This window comes from Rhyacophila brunnea, unplaced genomic scaffold (genome assembly GCF_057557595.1).
Source record: "Rhyacophila brunnea isolate RB1 unplaced genomic scaffold, BYU_Rbru_1.0 scaffold_16, whole genome shotgun sequence".
Taxonomy (NCBI): domain Eukaryota; kingdom Metazoa; phylum Arthropoda; class Insecta; order Trichoptera; family Rhyacophilidae; genus Rhyacophila; species Rhyacophila brunnea.
The window spans coordinates 28,343,783-28,355,829 of NW_028232816.1; the positions used below are offsets into that span (position 1 = coordinate 28,343,783).

The 12,047-nt window shown below is 33.5% G+C and overlaps 1 protein-coding gene across 1 annotated transcript in view; it reads right to left on the bottom strand.

Moving 5' to 3' along the window:
* Positions 1 to 8,649: 8,649 nt before the first annotated feature.
* The window catches only part of LOC147074596 (uncharacterized), a 48,668-nt gene continuing 45,270 nt past the window's right edge, over positions 8,650 to 12,047 (bottom strand). Inside the window, exons 11-12 of the mRNA XM_085943989.1 lie at positions 9,300 to 9,539; positions 8,650 to 8,985 (exon numbers count right to left, since the gene is read on the bottom strand). Coding sequence (XP_085800115.1) covers positions 8,650 to 8,985; positions 9,300 to 9,539 — 576 coding nt within the window. The remainder of the gene's footprint in view (positions 8,986 to 9,299; positions 9,540 to 12,047) is intronic.

The window sequence follows — 12,047 nt, forward strand, 5'->3', positions numbered from 1 at the left end:
AAAAGAGAGAAAAGAAAAAATGGTACTGTTCGGTTAAAGCGGATACAGCGGAAAACGCATTTTGAAAATAGCCGATAAACTGGATTATTTGTTAGGTTAACCTAACCTAACCTAACCTAACCCAACCTAAACTAACCCAAACTAACAAATAATCCAGTTTATCGGCTATTTTCAAAATGCGTTTTCCGCTGTATCCGCTTTAACCGAACAGTACCGAAAAAATATATATTTAAAGCGAGATAGGGAGGTTCAAATTTCAATAAACAAAAACTTTCATGTATTTAATATTTTATAAGTTAAGTGCTAAACCAATCATGTCCTAAAGATTTAAAAAACTGTTTGTATTATATAGGATAATCTATTTTCATATGATAACCCAATAAGTGAAATTTTGCAAATTTATTCCAAAATTTCACAAGTTACTATTCTTGGTTCCGAACTTCAAAATACAAATGATAATTTGTAATAAAACGTTCCCTGTATTATCCTGTATCTAAAATCACTTCCAAGGTTTGAAAATATTTTAACAGATTCATTCTTAATGCCGATAAAAAAAAAGGTTAATAATCTTGATATTATTAGTTTGAAGTGTTTTCTATCACGGAAACATGAATACATAATTTTATTCTGTGCAGGGAACTGTTTCAAGAAATATTGAACTAAAGATTCAATCAACAGATGTCACAAATAGAAAATTAAAAAAAATACTTAAAATGCTTTTTGTATGATATTTTTAAAATCTAATATTTTATACTGGTTGGTAAGAATCCCTGCTATCTAATATATTCACCCTGTAGCGAACTTATCTCTAATCACTGTTAATACCGGAAATCTTCAATAAATGCCCTAATATATTAAAAAAAAAAACATTACCAAGTACATGTTCAAACACGAGAATTTCTCATATTTGGTCGCCAATGGGTTTTAAGCCCTGCTAAAAAATATTATTCTATCTATAAAATATCCAAAGTTATGTATGAATTAATTGCATAATTTGAAATATTTAATGGATAGACGAGTATTTTTTGATTATCATTTATTATGGCTTGGTTATCGCAGGGTTTAAATGAATTTTAACAACTATCCACCACCATCTGTAAATTGTAGTCGTATTTCAATGAAAACAAATACGTTTGACTGACAAAGTTTAGTGTGCTCTATTTATGTCGGATCGTAACAGCCTACCTCCGCCCTTCGCCACTGGTATGTAATATAAATGGGATTCAGGGGGCGGCATACAATTTGTAGTTATTTAGATCGCCGTTAAGACATTCACAGCATAGTGAGACTAAAGATTAAATTAGCTACAAGTCATTTCGTATTGCAAATTAATTTGTAATAGCAAACATCATATTTTGGTGCTCTGAGAACATTTGCCAGAGTTGTGTTGAGATAAAAATGCCTTGCATATTAGTGTTACAAATATAAAGCAAGATTTGATTCAATGAACTGTTATTTATTATTTAGAATATTAGATGAACAATCACCTGTAGCTAATTTTACGTTTAGTCATTATTTACATGTATTATGTAGAAGATTTTTCTTCGACATGTTTGGTGACGTGTTAAACTATAATTCTTCATGCTTTTACGGTCAATCTGACGCTCGTGGCAATGATTGCCAGACTTAAAATAAGTGTGTTGTGAAAGAGAAAAATCCATCAATGGGACAACTGGGTGCCACGCAATCAAATGAAATTTGAAAATAAATAGACATTCATGAATTATAGATACTTTTAAAATATGTATTTATAATGTTATTATTTATATTTAAATTATTATATTACTATTGAATACCCGGTGAGGATTTAAATTCAATAACACACGTAAATATGATTTAATTGTGCATATATTTAAGTTCCAACATAAAGGGAGTTCTTTTATTTTCAAATAAATCCTCGGACATGATAATTCTCAATTAACAATAAAACGTTATGTTAAGTTTTGAATTAGAAGAAGTTAAATTGTAAAGAGCCCAATTGTCTTGGCGTCCAGTTGTCCTATTCCCCCATCAATGTATATAGCTGTCCTAATAACTGTTAATTTGTGATGATTTCGCCTCGCATTTTGTTGATAATCGATTAAATAATGTAATATCGTAAAGACTCTCTTTTATAAATGCCTTTGTAAAAATATAGCAGCTATCTAATCGTCAATCTATCTTGTAAAATTTATAAATCTATTTTGGTTGAAAATAAAAATTTTATTGGACACGAATAACCTTGTAAGATTTTCATGTCTGGAAATTTGTACATATGCTATTGGCCGTATCACAGTTCATCGTGACTAGATGGCTGTATAGTATTGCGATCAAATGTCTAAATGAAACACTTAAAAATACGTAATAAAAACCTCTGGAATACAAGGGAAAGACTGAAGAAAATGGGTAGGTAAGTAAATTACAAATACAATCATATCGTATATATTTATATAAAATTATAGTAGGTGCTCATAAGTATCAAGTCATAATAATCAATATAAATTTAATACTCTTATTAAAATGGAACATTACTATCTATAATAAATGCTCCACGAATAACATGTTGTTTTTTTATCTCAAACCTGTGCGGCCATCTCTTTCCAGTAAGACAGCCCACAGTGAACTGTGCTACGGCGAAATGTAATACGTACAATTTACATGTTACCTAAGATTCTTGCACCCATAACGCAGTGGCGAAGGGTGGAGGTAGGCTGTTAAGGTCCAACATAAATAGTGCACACCACAGAACAGATAATATATATAAATGTAAAAGCCATCACCATGGACCAAACTTTTGAAGCAGGGTACTTTCATGGCATACAGGCCATACAACCCAAATATAAGAAAGCATACCGACAGCCCTCAGTATTGCATGCATGTTAAATTTACGTGACAAACTTTAATGCATATTATTATCATACAGACGTAACTATTGAAAATAACATATTATTTAACGCCATATTTTTCCACACTCAACAGTGTTAGCCTGTTATTCCACACCCAGTAGGGTTTTAGTTTCCATTAATTTTGTGTTCCCTTGTGAACACTAAACTTTGTTAGTCAAACGTATTTGTTTTCATTTGACTAAGACTGCAAAGTGTAGATATTGTTAGTTAGTTTTTAAAATTCAATTAAAACCTGCCTAATCTATATATCTATATATAATCTAATAATAGTAAAAAAATATTCATTTATCTATAAAATATCTAAAATTATGCCATTAAATCATACATAATTTTAGATATTTTATAGATTGAAAGATATTTTTTATCGATTATGGTTTGAGTAGGCAGGGCTTAATGAATTTTAAAAAACTAACCATCACCATCTGTAATATATATTATTCTTAATTCAACAAAAACAAATAACTATGACTGATAAAATTTAGTGTGCACTATTTATGTTGAATCTTAACAGTCTACCTCCACTCCTCGCCACTACCATAACGTGTCTAATTACAAAAACGTCATAATTCGTATACAGCAGAAAGTTTGGCAAGTGTTCTAAATACTTTTCTTTTTTATTTAAAATAGACATTATACAGTTTTTAGTGTCTCATAAAAAAAATTGTTTTGGATTTACATAGGAGGGTTACAAGATAGAAGACGTAATGATTATCGGAAGCTACACTAATTATGCTGGATTGACAAGCTGTGAGATGTATTAACAGTATATCAAATCATATCGAAAATATGTAATACATATAAACATCCGAGTAACTTATTTCATAATTACCCCTTATACGCTTATGAATTTTCGTGATAATGTAACCGATTATATTGATAACTCCATTATCATGGTGGGAAAACGAAATTTTTGAAGTGTTTGTTGGAGTAGTTCAGGAACTTTGATTCTTGCATCAGATTTGTGATTGTAACATATAGATATGTAATCGAGGGTATACTGACAGAAAGCATTAAGTCATTAAAACAAGTTCTGAGATAATCGCAAAAAGGACTTATAAAGACTAACCTTTATGGCAAACACAATATACGACATGTTACAAGTCCTGTATTTTGTATACGCAGAACGCATTAGGTCATTATCATGCTTTCTATCAGAATAAAACAATAACAATATGATTTAATAATGTTTCTATTTTCTCACCATTATATCCTATGCCTTTGTGCGTTTTACCAGGACGTAGAGCGTAAAATTCGGTTTGATATCAAATGAAATCAAGAAAACTGTATATGATAAAATATGATACTTCGAGAGTAACCAATGTATTTTAAACTCCTGACCATTTTAAATGAAGTCTTATTTTTAATATCTCTTTAACACAATTAATACAAAATAATATTAATACTATCGACTGAAGGTATTTGATGGAATTTGAATTTAAATTCTAATGGATTCAAGCTCTGTACTATTCCAACTAAGTCGTTTTTTGCGACCCGGGTTTCGCCTTTCGGCATCTTCAGGCGCCGTGTACACTCACCAAAGGTAAACACACACTGACAACGAACTCTCTTTACTCTAGCTTATATAATAAATCAATACAATAAAGTAGGTAAAACTCCATTACCTACCTATCAAGTCAAAGGTTACAAAAATACAATAAACAAATTATGAATAGTTGAGTGTCAGTAAAAAAGCTAATTACATTACATGCCAAGGTTAATACTTTCTCATGAATCTGCCCGTGAAATTAGAGCTTTAAACAAAATGGCATTTAGAACCAAAAAAATCAGTTGATTTGTTTGCACACATTTGAGTATCAAATTACGCTTGTAAGTTTCGTAATCATGGTTGGTTAACATTATGTTGGTTACTCTCCAATAGATTGTACATAGTTTCCCAAATAGTCACGGTCACGGGTGTCAAATATGAAGGGATCTTATAGGTGATGTGAACATTTTAAAATCATCTAATAGAGTTTTGTACATACAATTTATTACGTTAAGCTGTCTGTATTTGACACAGTGTCGGAATAAAGTCAGTTGTATTTATTGACATCTCACTTCTGTACAAATTTATAGAAAATAATGTATATTGAAACAAAATCATACAATAAAGAAATAATTCGTAACAATGACGGATGTGTAACAAAATGGTTTTATTTCATTTAATATTTTATGTTGTGATGTTTTTCTTAATCTCCAATTAATCTAGTTGTCATCCAGTCGTAGAAACCACTGGATTGATGCGGTAGTTGAGTGCTATGGAAGTATGTCACACAAGCATTTGCAACTTCATACTACTGCTGACATTTATTTGCTAATTTGCAAGGTGTATTATGTAAAAGACAATCTGTCACAATGAGTAAATATGCAGGTAATAATACTACACTTTGCAATGACATTATTAATGGACGACGCACTCAATACATTAGCTAGCAAGTAAATTCGCGCATTCGCATGTATAGGTAGACGTCACGCAATTTCCATTATGTGATATCACGCATCGGAAATTTATAGCAATATGACCTTTATTGTAATGGCGTTAGAGCAGTGTTTCTAATGTCAATGTTCATTTGAGCGAACCTGTTCAAACCGAACCATTCGGCAGACCCAACAAAAAGCATCAGGAATTTATAGCAATATCACCTTTATTGTAATGGCGTTAGAACAGATTATGCCATTCGGCAGACCCAACAATAAAGTGAGTGTCATTTTCTTCTCCAGAGATTCGTCCATATTAATGTCATTGACACTTTGCCATTATTATTTAATTGAAATGTGTGTAAAACCGTTTATAACTGCAGTCGAGTAAGTAATAATGGCATATAAAAATGCCAGCCATTGCGTGTCAAAAAATCGGAATACCAACCGACAGATTTTAATATTTGTGGAGTGTACCAACTTATCCATGCTTCATTCGGTTATGAAATAATTAAAAATGTCATAACATGTAAGGCTCCTAATATTTTGTACTTCAAATTCTTTGGTGATAATGGCAACGCAACGGTACTGATGAAAGGAATCAGCTTGAGGAGATCCTTTATCCAGCAGTGGATTGATCCAGTGTGATAAGGATGAAATGGTAAAGGGAAAAATGAAAAAAAAAACAACATTTAAATCAGTAAAAAAAATGTTTTATTTAGTAAATAGCATACAAACTTGAATATTATGACAATATGGATTTAAATACAATTCTAGTAAATGCGCTCCAAAACTATTTTATGAAAAGAGAACTGCCTAATGAGTATTGTATTACATATCAAAAATACAATGGGATCTCTTTGGATGCTATTTCATACACCATGAAAAGTTCAAAGCGAATTGAAAGTAGCTTTACCATGATATGGTGGTAACGCGTATTCCTAATACAGAATTTTGCCCAAACAAAATAATCTTGTTTAGGGTAATACGCTTATGAAGAGATTATTTTGACAATGCTTCATTGTCTATGAAAAGATATTGGAGTCGCCAACACAAAAACAATAATCACAGGGAACATAATAATACATAATTATACCCCAGTTTTATTTATTAAATAATTATGTAGGTATTGTCTTTTTTTAACACTTTTCAGTACAGTACTTAAGTATAGAATATGTTAATGAACATATTTAGCTAGAAAATCATTTAGATTACGTGCAATAAAATCCATTAAGTAATTAATGGATTTGATTTGTTGGATGTAACACGGAAAACCGGAAAGATTGTAAATACTAAGTAAAAAGAGCTAATACTATTAATACATAAGGATAATTGAGGCGCCGAGCGCCAAAGGAGCTCAAGCACCATTTAACAAAAGTGCTACAAAATGGCCGACAAGTTTTCAGTGAATTTATTTTTTAAATTTTAAACTTGTATGTTGAAATGGACAATTATTTTCTAAGCAAAGCAAATTTAAAAAAATCAAAGTATTATTTGCAATTATATTTAATGAAAAATATCTACTGGATTCCAAAAAAAATGGTGTTTGAGCCTCTTTGGCATATAGAAAAATGAAAAAAGGTGGCACTTGATACTTTTTTTTGTTGCATAAGCTTCTGTGGCATTAACATTTTCAAACTCAAATAATGGCGTTAATTTAAAAAAATAAATCATTTAAGAAAAATGTTTTAATGTAAGGGTTTGGATAGCAATAAAAAAACATTTTGATATAAACAAATTTTATTATGCCAAATAAACACTGAAAAAATGGTCAAATTTGTTATGATTGTTACATGAGTTTGTTTGGCATAAAATTTGCCTTATAATATTAAATACGTTTTTGCCATTACAGCAATGATTTCAAAGCCTTTGGATTGTTTTTTTTGTAATAACCGTCTATATACCCAATATTATTAATAATACTAAATCAAATCGTCACTCCAAACTGGCCAAAATAACAAAATCATTATTCAAATTTAACACCATCATTTTTTCTCAAGGATTCGGGTGATTTTTTAAATACTTTTTTTAGTGTATATCAATCGTAATTGGATGTAAAACAAGATGAAATTAGAAATAAGAGTTATTTTCTTTCATGGAAGTAAAAGTTTAGTGGACATAATTACTAAAATGACGTTAATAACCATATTTCAAAAGTAATCTAAAATATTTTAAACAACAGCGTATGTGAATGAAAAACGGATAAAACATGTTAAACTTACCGCGATTTTCCTCATTTACAGGTTTAACACACATTGAAACTATTTTTCTAATCCTTCTTAAGCTCATTTTTAGTTTTTTTCACAGTTGAGAACGCATATTCAATGAGACAAATCTGACAGCTGTTTTGGTCTTGCGCTCTCCATAGTATAATGGCGGATAAGCTTTTGTGGCGTGCCGACATAACGACCAAAACAATTATGCCACAGAAAATAAATCTCTATTGTAAAATATCTATAATTATTTGAGCGATAAGACTTTGTGGCATGATACATATCGATTTATAGAAAAAACCTACATCCAAATGTCAAAAATCGTAAAGTTGGCGCTTGAGCTCCTTTGGCACTCGGCGCCTCAATTACTTCCAGAATTGTATGTAAATAGGGATAGCAATACCGAATGAAAATACCAATACCGTTATATGGTACGCGTAGTCCTAATACAGAAATTTTCCCAAACAAATTAATAATCCTGTTTAGGGTAATACGCCTATGAAGAGATTATTTTGACAATGCTTCATTTGTCTATGAAAAGATATTGGAGTCGCCAACATAAAAACACACAGGGAACATAATAATACATAATTATACCCCAGTTTTATTTATTAAATAATTATGTACCTAGGTATTGTCTTTTTTTAACACCTTTCAGTATAGTACTTAAGTATAGAATATGTTAATGAACATATTTAGCTAGAAAATCATTTAGATTACGTGCAATAAGTGATTAATAATTAATGGATTTGATTTGTTGGATGGAAAACAGAAAAGATTGTAAATACTAAGTAAAGAGAGCTAATATTATTAATACATAAGAATAATTACTTCCAGAATTTTATTTAATTAATGTTTTAAGCCATAAATTTTAAATTCTATCACGACTACTAGAAATAGTGCATTTTATGCAAGTATTCTTTTCTTTAAATACTATTTATCGATATGACGGCCCTAAGCCTGATCGATATTTTGGCACGCGAGCACCATAATGGAAACAAACAAAACTACCAAAAAATTCAGATTAGAAATGAAAAATATCTAAATTATTACATTAGCATTGTCAGTACAAATACATGAATACATAAAATACAAAGACGATTATCAGAATTTATAGAACAAATTCTTAAATCTCAACACTCACGCTTATATATCTTCTCCATGATATTCAGGAAGAAAGAGTGCGGAAGTCCCCATGATATTTGCTGAATGTGCGTTTTAATGAGGTTGTAGCTGGTTTCTTCGTAAACGGCGTACGTGTTACGCAGTCCCAACTCCTCGTAGAGAGCTTTGACCCTGTCGACGTGTGCAGGATTGTCGCTGCCGTAGAAATTCTCCATGATCTTCCGCTGGTCGGGGTTAGCCCGCTGAAGAGCCACCACGGCGAGCCACGAGCATTTGCCCGACTCGATGTCCGTACCGATTTTACCCGTTACAGATGGATCACCGAAACAATCCAAGAAGTCATCCTAAAAAAACAATCGTCAAAATTTTTTTATAATGACGAATGTGATATGTACCACATTTTCTCTCTCTCTTTTTCATTACAAATCATCGCATATCAGACTTGTCTCCCCTTAGGTTACAATATAAACAACCCCGAAGAGCTGCGGTAATAGTACTCCCCTAGAAAAATTATGTGATTCATATTGCAAAGAAGAAAATAATATACTTTGTAAGCTACCTTCAGGCTTTCAAAATGCGAGTAGTTTTGTCATGGTTATATACTAGAATAGAACATATAGGTTTCATCATGGTGTATGGTTCGCTGATTTTTACTAACCTGAATCTGGAAGAACTGTCCCATCTCCAGCAGAATGGTCTTGGCTTGCCGGTGCATCTCGGGGTCATCGATTCCGCTCATCAGCATGGCCAGTCCGACGGGAAATTGGAAGGTATAGTACGAAGTTTTGTACTTCACAATAGAGTTGTACCACTTCATCGTGAACTTGGTGAGGTCAGGTTTCCCACCCTTGGCCGTGTTCACATCCAGATGTTGGCCGATCGATGTCTTCAATAATATCTGTAAACAGATTTTGCATTGTGAACATTGGCCAATTTTGCATAGTCATTCTGGTGCTGTTAACGTTACACGCAGTATACACTCGCATAACTATATGGTGTGGTAGGAGGGTAGTGTCGCTGACTACTTGTGAGGGCAAACAGATGGCTTGGCCTTAGATGATATCCTCATGTTTAGCCATGAAACCAATTAGTCCGTGGAAATGCAACTTAAAACTCATTTCCCCAAACAATTTTCTTTAACAAACAACATTCTTTACTATCGACTTTCCTACACAATAAGTTAAGTCAGCGATTTCCAAACTGGGAGGCGCGGAGTGTTGCGAAGGGAGGCGCTAAAAGTTTAACACAATTAATGTAGCCACGGGCTTACAGTTTGCAAATGAATATTTTATAAAACGGACGCTAGTTATAAACTACATAAAAAACAGTTGTATAAAAGGTTTGAAAACCTGTCTGAAAATATGGAGACTAATTTTATAATACCTCACTTCTATACTATTGTGAAGCGAGCTGGCTATCTCGTGAAAAAATGAAATAAAAGGGTCAAATCATAATTGTTGAAATTTGAGACAAATTTGTTTAGGAACGAACGGAGCTGCTTTATTTCAGAGTTATTATTTTTTAAAAATATGTGGTTGGTGTTGTAATTTGATGTGATACCTAAATAATGATTGATATACGTACATGATAACTCCCGTGTATAATTTAGGAAACCCTATATTAGAGCACTACACTGCCCTCAGCGATAGGTAGGTGGGCCCGCCAAAGATCCTGGTTTGGGGGCCCGCTTCAGGATGTGGGGCCCATGATAGAATCCATTTGTCAATGAATGATGATGAATTTGGATTGACTTCTATTGAAATTGATTGTGCTAATAAACAAGCACATCCATCGCATGAAAAACAGTCCACCATTTCAGCTGCTTTCATATTTAGCGTCCATGACTTGTACCCGTATGCAAACGACTGTGCGTATGACGGTTTTATAGACCCGGGTCTTAGTTTTTCTGTGGACATTTCTGGATTTGAATATGGGCAGCAATGAGAAGTACGATTTATTTGCAAGAGTTATTCGGGCTTTTATTTTTTCCAGTTCCTCGTTCTCTTTTCTAATATTGGAACCCAGGTATGTGAACCGGTTGACAACCTAAAATTGATGGTTTTCAAAACTGGAACTTTGGCCCAGCCTACTCTGATTTTGTTGGCTTTGTACCATGACTTCAGTTTTATTTTCATTTACTCTTAAGCCAATCTCTAGTGCGGCCTTTTGGAGGTGGTCAAATTCTTTCTTCACAGTCTGTATGGATCTGCCCATCATATTGAGGTCGTCTGCGTAGCCAACCAGTTGGCTCGGTCTGCTTAATATAGTGCCGCTCCTGTTCACTTGAGACTTTCTGATAGCGGATTCGAGGGCTAGTTGAACAGCATGGGAGCCAATCCGTCTCCTTGCTTTAGACCCCAAGATACTTCAAAGCCATCTGTCAGGTGGCCATTCACCTTCACCTGGGAGTGTGTATTCTGCAGTGTGATTCTAACAAGCCTCACTAGTTTTGGTGGGATTTCAAAGTCCAGAAAGACAGTGAATAGTTTTTCCCGATCGATGCTATCATATGCCTGCTTAAAATCAACAGAGTTGATAAATGTCCACATCAAATTCCCAGCATTTTTCCAGTATTTGGCGAACTGTGAAGAGCTGATCCGTTGTAGACCTTCCTGCCCTGTAGCTAGCTTGGTATTCACTTACTATGTTTTCCGCGTAACCTTCCAGTTTTCTCTTCAGGATTATTGTGAATACCTTATAACTTGTGCTCAGGAGTGAAATCCTTCTGAAATTTTCACATCGCAGTCTGTTTCCTTTTTTATATATTGGACAGATAATGCTGATCTGCTAATCCGCTGGAATGCTTTCGGACTCCCAGATTTTAAGCATTAACTCATGCACTGCTGCTATTAATCGGTGTCCACCATACTTGAGAAGTTCTGCAGGGATGTTAACGGCTCCTGGTGCTTTATGATTATTTAGTGTCATAATAGCTCTTTCGGTTTCACTAAGCGTGGGTGGAGAGATGCATGGTTCGTCGCACTGGTGCTGTAGTCGCGGATCCGGTGTGGTATTTTCATCCTGTAAGTTAGGGTTCAGGAGTTTCTTGAAGAATTCCATCCATCTTTGTTTAATTTCTTCTTCATCACCTATAATCTCTCCCGTTTTCATCCGGCATCTAGTTTTTTGGACTGCCAGAACATAAATTTTATATTTGTCTATTTCAAAAACCAGTTCATTGAGGGCTCCCCTTCTATACAGTGTTCGTGTGTTCCATGTACCAAAAATCAAGTCCATGTTTTGTTTGCGAGGTCGTCATGGAGATGTTGCCGGTTTCCGAGGCTTTGGTTGGGGATTCGTAACAATTGGATTTTTACATGATGGAGTTGTTAACCCCACGCTCAACCCCCTTTTCGGAGGGCCATTTCTTCCTTCTCCGTTAGTCCTGACCACACCTTCCACCAGG